The following is a 17,884-nucleotide window of genomic DNA, read 5'->3' as shown; positions in this document are numbered from 1 at the left end:
CCTGCGACGCAGAGAGAAAGTACAAAACAGACTTTGACGACAGGAAACCAGGGCCGACGTCGACAATGAAGTGCGGCGCGAGGGGATGTCATCGGCGGCCCGATGAGGTGGCGTTCTGCCACCAGTGCGGCACCGTGAGGCACCGCACGTGCACCGAGGCCCGGGAGTTCCTCAACTTCAGGAATGGGCTGTTCATGTGCCGCGCGTGCGAACTCGCGCTGGACAGACCGTCAGCGATGCCGGCGGCCCCTATCGCACCGCGCCCCGGCGGCACCCTCAAACTGCCGGAGTTCGGAGGGCAGGAGCACGAGGACCCCGCAAAGTTCCTACGGACATGCCGAGACAGGCTGGCATGATACGCGGTTCCTACAGATGAGTGGACGGAGAAGGCGTGCGATCAGCTGAGGGGGTGTGCCCTTGACTGGTGGACCACAGCCGGAGAATACGGCATGGAGTGGGGCGACTTCGCCAACGGACTGGAGGAGCGTTTCAACGACGCCCGTGCCAGGGCCCGGTGTCAACAGTCACTGTTCTGCCGGCCTCAGGAGGCGGGGGAGAGCGCGGAGGCCTTCATCAGGTCTAAGGCGCGGCTCCACCGACGGCTGGCGGAAGGGGAGGACGACAGCAGCATGCTAGGGGTAGTCGTCCAGCTGATGCTGCCCGAACTGCGGCCATTCCTTAGGGCCGCCACCGACAAGGGACTGGAGACGTTCGTGCGGTTGGCGAAAGAGGTGGAGCGCGACGTGCAAGTTGTCCGTCGCAGCCGCGAGCCGCCCACCCGACGGCCAGGAGCGTCGCCACCGATGTTGGCGGCCCCCGAGGTCTCCAGGGCTCTGGTACCGTACGTGGAGCCAGTGCCGAGGCAACAGGGGGAGCAGCCATCCCGACGTGCCGCACCCAGGGAGAACACCGGGGCACCAAACCAGGGGGCTCCGCGCTGCAAGTACTGCCGTGAGGAGCGGTACCACTGGCACGACGTCTGTCCCACGCGGGCAGCTGTCTGGCAAGCCCGTGGGGCGGGCGGCCCCACGTCGGGAAACGCCCGCTAGGGGGTAGTGCCATGGCTGGCCACTGTCCCTGGAACCCTAGCCCGGCCTCCACTGTCACCCCGGCGCGCCCCGTCAGGACGGACGGGCGCGGCGCACCCGACTCGTCAGCGGCCTGCACCGGGTCGTCGGCGAGCCGCACCGGACACCAGGTGGCCCCGGCGACACCGGCAGCACCTGCAGTGTCCGCTGACACACCGGCACGCCCCGTCAGGACGGACGGGCGCGGCGCACCCGACTCGTCAGCGGCCTGCACCGGGTCGTCGGCGAGCCGCACCGGACACCAGGTGGCCCCGGCGACACCGGCAGCACCTGCAGTGTCCGCTGACACACCGGCACGCCCCGTCAGGACGGACGGGCGCGGCGCACCCGACTCGTCAGCGGCCTGCACCGGGTCGTCGGCGAGCCGCACCGGACACCAGGTGGCCCCGGCGACACCGGCAGCACCTGCAGTGTCCGCTGACACACCGGCACGCCCCGTCAGGACGGACGGGCGCGGCGCACCCGACTCGTCAGCGGCCTGCACCGGGTCGTCGGCGAGCCGCACCGGACACCAGGTGGCCCCGGCGACACCGGCAGCACCTGCAGTGTCCGCTGACACACCGGCACGCCCCGTCAGGACGGACGGGCGCGGCGCACCCGACTCGTCAGCGGCTTGCACCGGGTCGTCGGCGAGCCGCACCGGACACCAGGTGGCCCCGGCGACACCGGCAGCACCTGCGGTTTCCGCGGACACACCGGTACGCCCCGTCAGGACGGACGGGCGCGGCGCACCCGACTCGTCAGCGGCCTGCACCGGGTCGTCGGCGAGCCGCACCGGACACCAGGTGGCCCCGGCGACACCGGCAGCACCTGCGGTGTCCGCTGACACACCGGCACGCCCCGTCAGGACGGACGGGCGCGGCGCACCCGACTCGTCAGCGGCCTGCACCGGGTCGTCGGCGAGCCGCACCGGACACCAGGTGGCCCCGGCGACACCGGCAGCACCTGCGGTGTCCGCTGACACACCGGCACGCCCCGTCAGGACGGACGGGCGCGGCGCACCCGACTCGTCAGCGGCCTGCACCGGGTCGTCGGCGAGCCGCACCGGACACCAGGTGGCCCCGGCGACACCGGCAGCACCTGCGGTGTCCGCTGACACACCGGCACGCCCCGTCAGGACGGACGGGCGCGGCGCACCCGACTCGTCAGCGGCCTGCACCGGGTCGTCGGCGAGCAGTACCGGACACCAGGTGGCCCCGGCGACACCGGCAGCACCTGCGGTGTCCGCTGACACACCGGCACGCCCCGTCAGGACGGACGGGCGCGGCGCACCCGACTCGTCAGCGGCCTGCACCGGGTCGTCGGCGAGCCGCACCGGACACCAGGTGGCCCCGGCGACACCGGCAGCACCTGCGGTGTCCGCTGACACACCGGCACGCCCCGTCAGGACGGACGGGCGCGGCGCACCCGACTCGTCAGCGGCCTGCACCGGGTCGTCGGCGAGCCGCACCGGACACCAGGTGGCCCCGGCGACACCGGCAGCACCTGCGGTGTCCGCTGACACACCGGCACGCCCCGTCAGGACGGACGGGCGCGGCGCACCCGACTCGTCAGCGGCCTGCACCGGGTCGTCGGCGAGCAGTACCGGACACCAGGTGGCCCCGGCGACACCGGCAGCACCTGCGGTGTCCGCTGACACACCGGCACGCCCCGTCAGGACGGACGGGCGCGGCGCACCCGACTCGTCAGCGGCCTGCACCGGGTCGTCGGCGAGCAGTACCGGACACCAGGTGGCCCCGGCGACACCGGCAGCACCTGCGGTGTCCGCTGACACACCGGCACGCCCCGTCAGGACGGACGGGCGCGGCGCACCCGACTCGTCAGCGGCCTGCACCGGGTCGTCGGCGAGCAGTACCGGACACCAGGTGGCCCCGGCGACACCGGCAGCACCTGCGGTGTCCGCTGACACACCGGCACGCCCCGTCAGGACGGACGGGCGCGGCGCACCCGACTCGTCAGCGGCCTGCACCGGGTCGTCGGCGAGCAGTACCGGACACCAGGTGGCCCCGGCGACACCGGCAGCACCTGCGGACCGCCTGACGGCAGCGGCAGCGCCCCGGGAGCAGTGTGGTGAGTCGTTCCAATTAGGGCAGTTGGGACCTGGGCTGGGGCATTTACTCCGGATTCCCGTCAGGATGGATGGACAGCCGGTGCATGCTCTTGTCGACACGGCCGCCAGCCACACGTATGTGTCGGCTCAATGCTCGAGCGTACGGGACATTGACTCAGGGGCGGAGGAGGTACAGTTAGAGACGCAGGGGGCGACAGCGCGTATTGTCGGCCGCTCGAACATCACCCTCTCCATCAGGGACCATGTTAGTCACACAACAGCACTAGTAGTAGAGGGACTACGGGAGACGCTGATCCTAGGTCTGCCTTGGCTGGCGCAGGAGGACGCCACTGTGGAAGTCAGGGAGGGGAGGTTGCACGTTGGCCACCACGAGCGGCGCACAGTTTACAGCCTGGGCTATCGGCCACCCGCCGAGAAGGGGACACCCATCACACTCGCGGACTTGAGGAACGGTGTGCCCGCTGCCCATGTAGAGCTCATAAACAATGTCTTGTCTCAACAGCCACAGGTGTTTGCGGCCACAGATATGCTCCGCCGTACCACAACCACGGAACACACCATCCCTACCCGACCTCACCAACCCCAGTTCGTAAAACCATACGGGTTCGGACCCACTGAAAGGCACGTCATCCAGACCCAGATCACGGAAATGTTACGCGATGGAGTCATCGAACCCAGTGAGTCGCCATACAACTGCCAGATTGTCATGGCGAACAAGAAAGATGGCTCCATGCGTTTTTGTGTGAATTTCAAACCAGTCAATTCAGTAACCATACCCGCCCCACCACCGCTCATCAACATAACAGACGCTTTGGCAGGGCTTGGCGACGCCCGCATCTTCACGTCCCTGGACCTCAAGTCCGGGTACTGGCAGGTGCCGGTACGTCCAGAGGACCACCCGAAGACCGCGTTCACTGCCCCTGACGGCCGGCGTTTCCAGTTCTGTGCCATGCCGTTCGGGCTGATGGACGCCCCCGCGACCTTCCAGGCCATGATGGTGCGTGTGTTAGACGGGTACACAGGCGAGTTCGCCGCCGCGTACCTGGATGACGTCATCATCTGGTCACGGTCGTGGGAGGACCACGCCCGGCACCTCGGCCTGGTCCTTGAGCGGCTGGCCAGACACGGCCTCACGTGCGCCCCCCAGAAATGCCACGTGGGCGCGGCTGAACTGGAGTACCTAGGGCACATGGTGGACGCGGAAGGTTGCCGCCCTCTGCCAAAGCACCTGAACCTTATTGAGTCCAAACCCGCCCCTCGAACCCGCAAGCAGCTGCAGAAGTTGATGGGCCTTCTCAACTGGCTGCGCTCGTTCATTCCGCATTTTGCCAGCGTCACCGCCCCGATGACGGACTTGCTGTCACCCAAGCTCCGGTTTCAGTGGACCAGCGAAGCGGACGCCGCCCTGGATGCGGTGAAACGGCAGTTCCGCGAGTGCCACCAGCTCGCCCGTCTGCAGCCTGACCTTCCCCTGTTCCTTCAGACAGACGCCAGTCAGGAGGGGATGGGGGCCGTCCTATACCAGGTGGGGGACAAAGGCGTGCGCCGGGTGGTGGAGTACGCCAGCGCCAAGTTCGGCCAGCCCGAACGGCGGTACCATGTGAACGAGCAGGAGTGCATGGCCGTCGTTTGGGCTATGCGCCGCTAACGCCACCACCTGGAGGGCCGCCGGTTCACGCTGCGGACGGACAGCCAGTGTCTCCGCTGGCTGGACTCCGTCCAGGGCCGCAAGTCGAAGTTCACGAGGTGGGCGTTGATGCTCCAGAACTTCGACTTCGCGGTCGAGCACGTCCCTGGACGGGACAACCAGTTCGCCGACGAGTTGTCGCGCCATCCCGACCCACACAACACATTTCAGGATGACCAGGACTGGGAGGGGCTGTTGCCGCCAGGGGGAGTTGCGCCGCCAGTCACTCCAGGGGAGGCGCCGGCAACTTTATTCCACATCCCAAGGGCCCCCGATCATCCCGCCGTCTTGCCTGTGGAGACCCTGAGCGGATTAGTGGAATTCGTGAAACAGGCCCAGCGGACAGACGACCCCACACAGGCCGAGGTGCGGTCATGTGGGGAGCAGGTTCACCCCTACCACAGGTGCGTGGACGGGGTGTTGGAGACCCGGGTACCAGGGGACATGGACGCCTGGCGCCTTCATGTGCCGCTCGGTGCCCGCGAGCAGGTCATGGGCTTCCACCACACGCACGAGCTGGAGGGACACCCAGGTGCGCACCAAACCCAGTTAGACATCCGTAAGACCTTCCATTGGCCGGGGGTGACGCGGGACGTACGGGACCTGGTGCGGCGCTGCCAGCAGTGCCAGCAGAGGAAGACGAGGCGGTCTGACGGGGTGGAGCAGCAGCGCCCCCAACGGCCCCGTGACCCGTTTCACACCCTGGCCCTGGACATAATGGGGCCCTACCCGCGGACCACCCGGGGAAGGAGGTTCTTGGTCGTCATCACAGACATTTTCACCCGGTGGGTCGAGGCCTTCCCGGTGTCCAACGTGCGCGCCGGAACCATAGCCGCCCTGCTGGACCACGAGATATTCCCGCGGTATGGTTTCGCGCGCGTGCTGTTGACGGACAACGGCTGTCAGTTCAGCGGGAGGCGCTGGAGAGCTGACTGTCGCCGTTGGGGTCTCGACCACCACACCACCCCCATTTACCATCCCCAGGCCAACCCCACTGAGAGGCGGAACCAGGAGGTCAAGGCGCAGCTGCGGCTGAGGTTGGGGGACGACCACTCCAAATGGGACGTCCACCTGCCGAAGCTGTTGTATTGCCTCCGGCGCCGCACCAACGCTGTCACCGGTCATTCCCCTGCCGAGCTCCTGTACGGGAAGAACTTGGCTTTGCCCGGGGAAAGCAGGGTGGCCGATGTCGCCATGGGCACGGTGGCGCGCCCCAATCATGAGGAGGGGAGGAAGCACGCCAGACAACGGCAGGCCCAATTCCTGGCGGCCCACACGCCTATGAGTAGTCACCCCCCACCCCCCATCCAGCCAGGTCAGCTGGTATATGTCAGGCAGCACCACTTGTCGTCCGGGGCGCGTAACTTTTGTGCGGGGTTGGCGCCCCGATGGTCGGAGCCGCGGGAGGTCTTGTGGAGGACGGGCCCCTCATCCTATGCGTCCCGGACGCCAAGGGGGCGGCCCGCTAAAGTGCACCGGGACGACCTGCGCGTAGTCGCGCACGGGGTCAGAGTTGGCCCAATGACCCCCTCTTCACCATCCCCCACACTCCAGGAAGCCACAGATACGCCGCGGGAAGGAGCAGCACCTGAACCCACCACCCGGGGGGACATGCACACGGGCGACACAGACGTGGGTAGCCCCGATCAGGCACATGAGTGCAACCAACCCGACCTCCGGGACACCCCGAGCCGGTCCCCGGTGCCGCTGGCCACAGTTCCGCACGTCCCTGAGGAGGTGGGGAATCCGTTGGTCTGGTTTCCTGACGAGGAGGGGGAGGAGGTCTGTGAGGAGGAGGACGACGAGCCACTGTGGCCGCTGGACCTCAGCCTGGCGGACGCCACGTTCCGGGTGTCCGTGGACGAGCCCGAGGAGGGGGAGGAGGAGCCGGACAGTAGGGATAGGCGCCCCACCCGCAGACGTCGGGCCCCGGTCAGGACGTGCTGCGCGGACGACAGCGAGCCGGTAGAGTTCGCTCCTGTCCCCGCCGTGGAGGCGAGCTGCCCGACCACCCAACCGGACACGAGGGAACCTACCACACTCTGCACAGTGGAGACCCCTACCAGCACAGTCCCCACCACACGACCACAGAGGGCCCGCCGACCCCCGGCCTACCTGGCGGATTACGAGTGGTCCAGGTCCCCGTCGAGCTACTCCACCCGGGCGCGGCCCGTAAGGGGCGATCCAGGGGTGCCAACACTCGTGGCCGGACCCCTATCATCCCCCCTGCCCACGTCATCCATTCCACCACCCTGTCACACCCCGACTACACTGACCCCCCCACCCACTTGTCACCATATTGAGCTAGAAGAGGCGCACGTCGCTGCCCAGTCCCAGGGGGGAAAAGGACACGGGTCAGGGCGTAACCCCTTAGCATTCATTGAGTGGGAGAGGTATTCAGGGCAGAATGTTTACATCGCAACACACCATCCACTCCGCCGCGTAGTGTAGGGCTCGCAGTGCGGCGAACGTCAGTGAAGTGCTCAGCGTGTGAAGCGAGGCGTTGATGCACATAGCGGTCTCAGAGAAGGGGGGGCATTTGACGCCGACCGCCAATGCTCCTCTGTCGCATAGACCGCTATGCCTCATCAACGTCTCGCAAAAGCGTGTGCACCGAACGCGCCCGTGCGCGCAGCAAAGTGCAGTTCGTGCGACGAGGCGAACGCCATACAACGAGTGCTACACCGGCGCAAGGATCCGGCCGGGTGTGGCATATCCTTCCGCCGCACTACAACAAATTGTTATAATTATGTTTTTCCACAGGATTTTATTGAACATTATTTTTTATTAATTAATAATTAAGTCTTTGCAAAATCATGTTTCACGGTGCGATTTGTCCCGAACCTGGCCGGTTCAGTTTCCCGCGAAATTCACACGTTTCCGCGGGAGGGCTGGCGGGGGAGGGGGGTCGTGCGCGGCGACACCGCCAGTGTCCTTCGAGAGCTCAACCAGGCCGGCAGCCTGCGCGCAACGCGGAACCTTCAACCTTTGCATTCACCGACATGTAGTTTTCCATAGTGTAATTTCTTTTCAACCTTTTGTACAGTTCCGCGGTCGGCCTAAATTTACCATGAGGTACTTAACTTAATTCAATCAGTGCTCCGAGATGAGTGTTCCACGTCATACGTAAGTACTGTGGGGAGAGTATGTGGTTTTACGTCGGCGCTTCACGCCCAACCTAGCCTACAGGCTACTTAGTTTTGGCCCGCACGGGGCAGCCAGCAGGCGACACGTGCCATCCAACTTAATAACGATTCAGTCCCTGGGACACATCTAGACACCATGTAGAGTCGCCGGAGACACGGGCCTACGTGCTGCTAGCCCAGTTTATCAAGTGTAATATGTTAGTGGAATAGTTGTTCGCCTAAGTGTAATTCGTCATGTCAGGGCTTATGTATCACCGTCGTACGGCAGTGCGCCACCAAACTTAATAACGATTCAGTCCCTGGGACACACCTAGACACCACGTAGAGTCGCCGGAGACACGGGCCTACGTGTTGCTAGCCCAGTTTATCCAGAGCTAGGTATTAGTGTAGTGTATTGTGCTTCAAAATATTGTGTGCCATGTCAGAGTATCTTTTGTAACTTTCGCGTCACGTATACGAGTCTGCCCCTCACGCGCATAAGAATCGTGAGCCGCCACTGAGGAAGTGAGCTGCGCGTGTGACTAGTCGCGTCGGGCAAACCGTTACGGCCAGAACGGGCAGCACCATGTATTGGGCTGTGCTGTATTAAATTCACCAACTATCTGAAGAAGTTTTGTGTTATTATTCAGGCGTCCCGAGTGGCCTCAACAGCTCGGGGGGCCCTACTGCGTTGACCCGTACCTCTAGCCACAAGGCCGAACCCTCCCTGAGAACACGAACCGGACAAAAATTACGTTTAAATAATCAGAGGTAGCGGGGACGGCGTCAACTTTATATATATATATATATATTTTTTTAAATACAGAAATTAGTGTCCGTAAATACAAAGGTAAATTCAATGTTTCATTTCAAAGCAAGTGCGCCATTTAATAATGGTAGTAGGTAGTAATAACAACTTAACTTTAAATTACCGTTTTCTGCAACAAATCTTGCTATTACTGTTATGTAGATGACACTAATGCCGCACATCGCAGCCTTCATGGTACTCATATTGCACCTCGTTGTTCGCACACAACACAAGACCTGCCGCGCCCGTCGTAGCCGCGTCCCGCCATAATCCCCTTTTTTTTACAACATGTCGCACTGCAGCCAACTTACGAAAGGACACAACACCTCCTCCCTACTAAAAGCTCCCTATCACAGTACAGTAAAACCTTGCCAAATATCTTACTACACTATGCTACACTAGTGGTACAGTACATAGTCCTCCCACTTCTTGGGTCGGTGGCTGATTCTCTGTGGGTACCGTCGTGCTCCAGCCACCTGGTCGCTCTCCGATGGTTCCGGATCCTGGGCGAGCCGTGCATTGTCGTTCCTAGAGTCACTGGTGCCTTTGTGCTCCCATTCCGCGATGGGCTCTCCCAACGCTGGTCCTCCCCTGATGCAGACGCTGGCTGGATCCCTCTCGATGGATTGCTGGATGAGCTGTTCCGCGTAGCTGGTACCGCTGCCAACGGTTTCATTCATCTTGAATCCGCGAAAGGGGTTTGTGTCGTCCTCGCAGCTTGCGGTGTCTTCTACTGCTGCCTGTTGCCACCTGTCATGGGTGCTGCGAGTGCCGTGCTCACCCATGGGCTGCTCTCCCCTAGGTGGAACCTGGACCGCGGCACATTTCTCGATTGCTTCATTGGGCCCTCCCCTCGCAAGCAGGTGCCCATCTGCCTCAGCCGATCCGCTGGGCACCCTGTGCCTGATCTGATCCTTGTGGCGCCTATGCTCTCCTCCGATGTCGTCCTTGACTATAAATATCTGGTGACCCTGTGTGCTTAGTACTGTCCCAGGCAACCACTTGGTGTTCTTGTAGTAAGCCCTGTACCACACTGTGTCTCCTGCCTTGAAGTGTCTGCTATGGCGCTCAGCTGGTGGCTGTACTGAGGGCGACTTGCTGGGGTTCCGTTGAATCAGGTCCAAAGCTGTCCTAAGGGCACGACCCATGAGCAGATCAGCTGGTGTCTTGTGACTTCCAGTGACTGGGGTGGTACGCAGTGCGAACAATGTTCGTGCTAGCCGGGTCTGCCAGTCACCCGTGCCCCCCTTTTTAAGTTTCCCTTTGACCGTCTGGACCATGCGCTCTACCTGCCCATTACTAGAGGGGTGAAAAGGTGTTGTGCGCACTAACCGGATACCATTTTTCCTTGCGAACACTCCCAACTCACTTGACACAAACGCGGATCCGTTGTCAGAGACCAAATTTCTGGAATCCCGTGAATGCTGAAAATGTCCCGCAGTTCGCGCACCACACATGCTGATGATGCAGACCTTACTATTCTGACTTCCGGCCACTTGGAGTAGGCATCAACAGCGAGAAGGAAAACCTTGCCCTGGAACGGCCCAAAAAAGTCTATGTGTACTCTGGCCCAAGGTTTGGTTTCTGGTTCCCAACTAGCAGGTACACATTTGGGTGGATTTGCCCGTGACTGTTGGCATTGCTGGCACAGCCCTATCATTCTCTCAATGTCGTCGTCCATCTTTGGCCACCACATGTAGCTGCGAGCTATTGCCTTTGATTTCACCACGCCATTGTGAGCTGCGTGGAGCACTACTAACAGGTCCTGCCTTAGCGCCGAGGGGATAACTACTCTGCTGCCCCAAAGGATGCACCCCTTGTACAGGGACAACTCGTCCCGTCGTGTCAAGTACGGGCGGAGCTCATCAGCCACTGCGCCACTCTGTGGCCAGCCGCCACCGCAATACTTCTTGACCGCACCCAATACTGGATCTGCCTCTGTAAGTGCAGCAATCCTGGCTGCTTCAATTGGGGGATCTGGCAATGCCTCCAACATCAACACGTCTCCCGCAGCGGGCACTTGGACTTCTGTAACCTTCAACGGCAACCTGCTTAAAGCATCCGCATGCGCAATGCTCTGTCCTGGCCGATATGTGATCCTGTAATCGAACATGGACAGTAACTGGCTCCAACGTAGCAACCTTGGCGATAGAAAATCTGGCGTTTGCCTGGTGGGGTCCAGCAACCGCAACAGGGGTTGATGGTCTGTGATAATTGTGAAGGGTCTTGCTGTCACATATTGCCTGAACTTTACCACCCCAAACATTACTGCGAGCGCTTCCTTATCTATTTGTGCGTAGTTACGCTCATGTTTGTGCAATGTGCGCGACCCGAAAGCTATGGCTTTCTCACTCCCATCCTCTTCCACATGAGCCAGAACTGCCCCCACGCCGTACTCTGAAGCATCACATGTCAATGACACAGGCCTCGTTGCATCATAATGTACTAAGACTGCGTCTGACTGAAGAAGCTCTTTTACAGCGTGAAAGGCTTCTTCATGAACCTCAGTCCACTCCCATTTATGCCCAGCATCCAGGAGACGGTAAAGTGGTTCGGCTATGCTGGCCTTACCCTGTAGGAAACGGTCGTAGAAGTTGAGTAGCCCTAAAAAAGCCTGTAGTTCCCTTTTGCAGGTGGGTGCCGGTGCAAGGTGTATAGCATCCACTTTGGCTGTCGTTGGGTGTATGCCAGCACTGTCTACGCTGAACCCCAAAAATTGAACGGATGATGCGGCAAACACGCATTTATTCTCCTTCAATCGTAACCCAGCTGCCTCTAACCGACCCAGGACCTGGTTGACCCGCTGCCAGTGTTGCTCAGCGGTCGCTCCCATGATGAGGATGTCGTCTAACAGCACCGCGACTCCTTCTATCCCTGCTAGTAAGGTTTCCATCAGTCTCTGGAACACCGCCGTGGCACACTTGATGCCGAAGGGCAACCGCCTGACCCGATACAGACCTTTCATGGTGTTTACCGTCAGTAGGTCGGCGGTGTACTCATCCACGGACACCTGCAAGTATGCATCAGCCAAGTCTAATTTAGTAAACATCTTACCACCAGCCAATTTGGAAAAAGCCTCATTTGTAGTTGGTAAAGGGTAAGTCTCGCTTTGGCACACCCGATTCACAGTACACTTGTAATCGCCGCACAATCTGACAGAACCATTTGCTTTGCATACAGCAACAATGGGTGTTGCCCACTTAGAATACGCTACTGGCTCAAACACTCCCTGTTCCACGAGTCTGTCTATCTCTTTGCTTACGGCATCGCGCAGTGCAAATGCCACAGGCCGACACTTACGAAAAATTGGTCTGGCATCTGGCTCAATGTCTAAGCTCACTGGGGGCCCTACATAGTGCCCCAGGTCTGCGCTGGCAAACACGTTGGGGTGCTGTGCGGCCATGCTTGCTGCTAACGAGTGCATGGTGTGCACCCCTTCTACTGAAATTCCGAGGGGCTCTAGCCAGCTCCGCCCCAGTAGACTCGGTCCACGCCCATCTGCCACTAAGAGTGGTAACTGTACATCTGCAACATTCGTCTGTACACGCACTTCCAGTGCCCCTAGTACCCGCAGCTTCTCCTGGGACCAAGTGTGGAGAAGAAGATTCGCGGCCTTAAGCTCTGGTCTGCTCGGCCATAACCTCTCAAATGTTTCGCTACTTATAACGGTAAATCCGGCCCCTGTGTCCACCTCCATTTCTAGGTCTTTACCGTCCACCTGTACCCACATTTTGAATGGCGGGTGATTCCTGGGGGTGCTTGCCTATAACTGGTAGAGACTGTACAGGCTAGAGTGCTCGCCGGCTGGATCTGGTCCATCCGCTACATGAAAAGCCCCGCTACTAGGGTTTGTTTTGGCCCCTCTTGATGTCCCCTGCACCCTGGAACCGTGTTTCTGTTTCGATATGCATGCCCGTTCAAGGTGTCCCAGCTTGGAACAATAATTACATTTTGAGGAACGGTGTTTGCAATTCTCTGGACTGTGCGATCCATTACAGCGCCAGCAAGCCTGCCGCTCGAGTGTGCGCCTGTGTGGCCCGTCCTCACAACCCAGGTTAGACTTGTTCTGTCCGGTGTGCCGGTCCTTGGAGGTACCTAGGCCTAACCGATTTACTGCTCCCGTCAAACCGCTCACTTCCCCTCTTAGATCACTTGCGTTCCGACCCGCTGCTTCGGCCGCAGTCGCCATGTCCAGGGCGGACTGGAAGGTTAAATCAACCTTGCCCAACATTGCGTGCTGCAGTGTCCTGTCGCGCACCCCGCACACCAGGCGGTCCCGTAACACTCTGTTCAAATCTGTGAAGTTACAGTGGGCCGACAGACGCCGTAGCTCGGCCATATACTCTGAGATGGACTCACCCTCCTGTTGATCTCGCTTGTGGAATTTGTAAGTTTCCACGATTTCGCTCGGCTTGGGGTTGAAATGATTGGACAATGCTGCTAAAATGTCCTTAATATCCACTTCACTGGTAGCTTTCGGCAGGCACAACGACGCCACTAAAGTGTACAATTCGGCCCCGCATACCGTAAAAAATATGGCTCTCTGCTCCTCTTTGTCCGTAATCTTATTCGCTATAAACAGGTATTTCACCCGTTCCACGTACGTCTGCCAGGCATCCCGGCCCGGAACAAACTCACCAAACGAGTTCCACGACGCCATCTAGGTTATGCTGCCGCGGATTATCAACGTGCCCGATGCGACCCGAAAATGCGTAGTTATTCCGACCTCGTCGCCAGTGTTATGTAGATGACACTAATGCCGCACATCGCAGCCTTCATGGTACTCATATTGCACCTCGTTGTTCGCACACAACACAAGACCTGCCGCGCCCGTCGTAGCCGCGTCCCGCCATAATTCCCTTTTTTTTACAACATGTCGCACTGCAGTCAACTTACGAAAGGACACAACAATTACAATGCACGGTTATGCACACATGCAATGAGGTCTGGGACCTACATGATTACGGTAGGTTTAAAACCACCTGGATACCACAATAATGCTCCTGAGTTTGAGTTATGCCTGGGTGTTGTGACTGAACTCATATCTTTCGAATCATGAGCACGATAATAAATAAATAATATTCTGTACAGACTTATAACTATTTGTAATAATCTTGACATTCTCTAAGTTTTATGCATATATATAATTTATTAATATATAAATAGCAACATAAATAGTATATGCAAACTATTTTTGTGTCTTATTGCAATATTAATTTTATATTCTAATTGTGTTAAAACTAAGTTCCTTTTAGACTATATAATTATTATTGATTAATTCTCCCTAAACTGTTTTTCAATGTGTCTGTCTAATGTTTGTGCTGTGCCTAGTGGTTGGTATTAATTTGTATAAGTCTTTGTTTGTATTTTTATTTCTATTTTAGTTTATTATCTGTCTTTTAATTGTTTGTTTTAGTTGTTGTCTTATGTGTTGCACAACTATTAGACTCATCTTAAGTGTTGCTGTGCGTATGACGATGTGTAAATAAAAATATTAAAAATATGTTCGCCATCAAAATCACCAAGTACCCATGTCACATGTCAAAATATTTCCATTGTGCAAATGGTCTTTCCCCTTCAGTCTGTAATTATTCCAGATACATTCCAGAAGGAAGAAAACAAGAAATACAACAATAACTTATTGAACTATGTAATGTAACTGAAACGTTACAGAAATGTCTTTCAAATGTTTTGTTGTACGGTTAGAGACAAGACCGTATGGTGAATTGCAGTACAGCCGAAATAACATGTGAAAGCATATGAATACACCATAAAGCACCAAAATGCAACCAAAAATGAGAAAATTGATCCGCAAATTTTAATAAAAATTAAACCCAGATTACAAAAACTTAATCTTTTCATATATTAAATTCAATGAATGTTAATTATTCAGCATGGAGTTAGTACTAAAATGTATGTACCAAATAGACAGGAAAATATTTTGCTTTTTTTATATATTGCAACTGTTATTAGTAACTAATTTTTACATTACAGCATTGGTACATTTTCTAAATGCACATATACTTGCTGATTTATTTTTGTTGTTCCCAGTAGTTAAGACATGCTTATAACAAATAATTATAACTGAAAAAGTGCATCATGTCTCAGTCAATTCGGCACCGTTTTGGTGAAGCAAATGTATCGTTGAACAAGAAAGTGTGCTATTTTGAAAATGGTGCGATCTTTATGAATAAACATAGTTCACAAAAAAAAAAAAAAAAAATGTTTGTCTGTAAAGTCAGTTTACGGACGATAGTTTAACGTTACAAGGTCATAAAAAACATTGACGAAATCGGCGCAAGCGTACAATGAGCGTAACGGGACAATGTGTGCAACGGGACACTTTTCGTGCGTGCAGCCGACGTTCATCGATTTATTAGACGTTGTCACGTCAAAAATAAATAGTAATTTTGTTTTAAATAGGAAAAATGGGCGTAGAAATAAAATGATGGTACTCACATGATGCCTCTGTGGGATGCGTTCGCCATGCGGTCGAGGACGGTGCCCCAGTGGTCGGCCGGAGAGAACGGCACGTAGAGCGTCGGCTCGGTGAACTGCTGCGTCGCGACGAGGCTGCGGATCACCACCAGCAGCGCGGAGAAGAAGACGGGCGCCAGCACCTCCACGGCAGTTTGGACGGGGTGGCGACGGTACAGCGTCCAGTTCTTCCACAGCAGCAGCCAGAACTTGTGCCACGCGCGAGCCATCTGCGACGCACGCACGCACGCACAGGTAGTGCACCGTGGGGCGCCCAAGTGCAAGTCGTATCACGGAACTAACCAGCATTTAACCAAAACTTAATTCAATCCACAGGAACAGTAATCTTTGATGTTTGAAATTCAAGGGATGTAGTTATTTCGGGAAAACAAATTGTACTAAAGTGCACGAATCAGAAAATTATTATTATTTTTTTTTAATTTGCATCTTTTATCGAATCAATTTTAAAACCACAATTCTTGCTAATTTATTTTTTATTGTTCTGAATGTGTCAGTTTTAGAGCAAATCGTTAAATTATTTTATCGTAAAAATGCTGCATTTAAATTTTACCACTTTTTTTGTGGAGCAAGTATCACACAGCTTTTATTAAAATAAAAACAATAACACCAAAATCATTTTTAAAAAAAAAAAAAAAAAAAAAAAATTCAACTAAAAATAAAACTATAAAATCTTGTCTCTGGTTATAGGATTTAGTGCATTGGACCTAATCAATATTTGAGGAAAAATATTCGAAGAAACATATTAGAGGAACTAGAGTAAATTATTCAACTTGACGTCGTCCAGGGCTACGCCCATCTGAGCCCGATGAGCCACCACCTCCCTCCCTTCCTGTTAATCCTCCCGGCTGACGTGTTTTAAATAGCGCGCCGCCGCAAGAGGGCGCTGTAGAATCAGTGCTTCGCTCCCCAAGATATAATAATACTGTGCAATCTTTTGTTTTGTTCCCCAAGTGCCATATGTTTTTATATTAAAATTTATTGTAATTTTTATGCATTTTAACCACGTCCGCGGCACGACGGGAGACAGGGTAACTGTTCAGGGCGCTTGGCGCCAAACACCCCCCCTCCCCCTCTTCACCACGCTACCTCTGCGGCCATTGCTCGCGCAGTCGCTTCCCGACGCCAGCTGAAGAGAGACGCTCCGTTCCGGCTCTCCGAGGAAGGCGTTTTCATAGAGACATTGTGTTTGCGTGCTTCGAGTGTTGTTTGTCGGCGTGTGGGGCGCCCTGAGATCCCACTGCGTGGTTAAGGTAATTGCGAAAGGGGGAAACGAGTCACGCCGCCACACGGGCTACGTCACGCCTGAGACAGAGTCTTCTCGCCGGGTCCGTGCCCCCTAGACACGGTGGCGCCCACTAAAAGTACGTTATAAATACTACCGAATCCCCCGACCTTGTCAATTGGCTCCCAAGAGCGTGGGGCGTGACAAAAAGCTGCCTTAACCACCAAGACCGGATGCGCGGGAGTTGTGCGATTGTTAACCGGAGTGCGCGGAGCCGAGCAGCCATTGTCCGTGCAGCGCGCCTAACGGTACTCCGTCGGAGCCGAGCAGCCATTGTCCGTGCAGCGCGCCTAACGGTACTCCGTCGCGACCGATCCAGTGACCACTAGCGCGCTTCCAGGAATCCAGGTGCAGCAGAGGCATTCCGCATCCCGGTAGCGGTAATTTTGTTGCAGTGCTTATGTGAGTTGAACTAATGCGAGCATGGCAGACGATAGACGACCGGCAGCTGGAGTGGGCTTAATTAAACCAGAGCTCGTGTTTAACATAAACAGTATGTATTGCGTCACGTGCGCACGTCCGAGGCACGTGGGGGGCGTCACGGGGGCCTCGTGGATGGACACATGCGTGTGTCTGGAACGCTGCGAACCATGCCTGGACGGTTTTGCGGGGCGAATGAATTCAGTCGGGATAGAACGTTTGAAGTGTACTGTGGCAACCTGTACTGGAGAGGCGGGCAAGGACGCTTGGTGCCGAAACTGCCGGGCCTTCAAACACGTGCGGTGTATGGACCAGACCGAGCAGGCTTCTTCACGCGACAGTTGGTACGACTGCACCGAATGTCGGGAGGTGAAGTTCGCAACACGCGGGGCGGCGTTCGCCACGGGGACGCGAGTCTATGTCGAGCCAACAAATGCGTGCGCGCGACCTACGCCTGTGGGTCACATCAAGCTGCCCGAATTTTCTGGACGGACGTGTGACGACCCGGGGAAGTTCGTGCGAGTGTGTCATGAGAGACTGAATCGGTACGGCGTGCCGGACGTGGAGTGGGCAGAGCACGTGGGAGGCGCGCTAAGAGGGGAGGCGAAGACGTGGTGGAGCATCGTCAGTGAATTCGACATGCCCTGGTCGGAGTTCACACGGCGATTCGAGGCGCGGTTCGCGGACGTGAAAGCGGAGATGAAGGTCAGGACGGAGTTGTACTGTCTGGAACAGAGTCTGAATGAATCGGCGGAGGCGTTCATTGTCAAGAAGCTCCGGCTACATAGACGGCTGTTCCCGGCGAGCGGCCCGGAGGGATTGTTGGAGCGCATCGTCGAGCTGATGCGTCCGGAGCTACGCCCGCATCTACGACATGCAACCCGCCAGACGGCCGAGGAGTTCAC

General features: G+C 56.9%; 1 protein-coding gene across 4 annotated transcripts in view; it reads right to left on the bottom strand.

Moving 5' to 3' along the window:
* Positions 1–17,884, bottom strand: part of LOC134531932 (phospholipid-transporting ATPase ABCA3-like) — a 114,490-nt gene that overhangs the window by 83,365 nt on the left and 13,241 nt on the right. For 3 of the 4 annotated variants that reach the window (XM_063367990.1, XM_063368018.1, XM_063367999.1), the window contains exon 2: positions 15,239–15,486. In XM_063367990.1, coding sequence (XP_063224060.1) covers positions 15,239–15,486 — 248 coding nt within the window. Of the gene's footprint in view, positions 1–15,238; positions 15,555–17,884 lie in introns of all 4 variants that reach the window. The other variant, XM_063368008.1, reaches the window with a different exon arrangement.

The sequence above is a fragment of the Bacillus rossius genome, chromosome 1, assembly GCF_032445375.1.
Source record: "Bacillus rossius redtenbacheri isolate Brsri chromosome 1, Brsri_v3, whole genome shotgun sequence".
In the NCBI taxonomy this organism is placed as follows: Eukaryota; Metazoa; Arthropoda; class Insecta; order Phasmatodea; family Bacillidae; genus Bacillus; species Bacillus rossius.
This window is presented reverse-complemented; position numbering and strand designations above follow the sequence as displayed.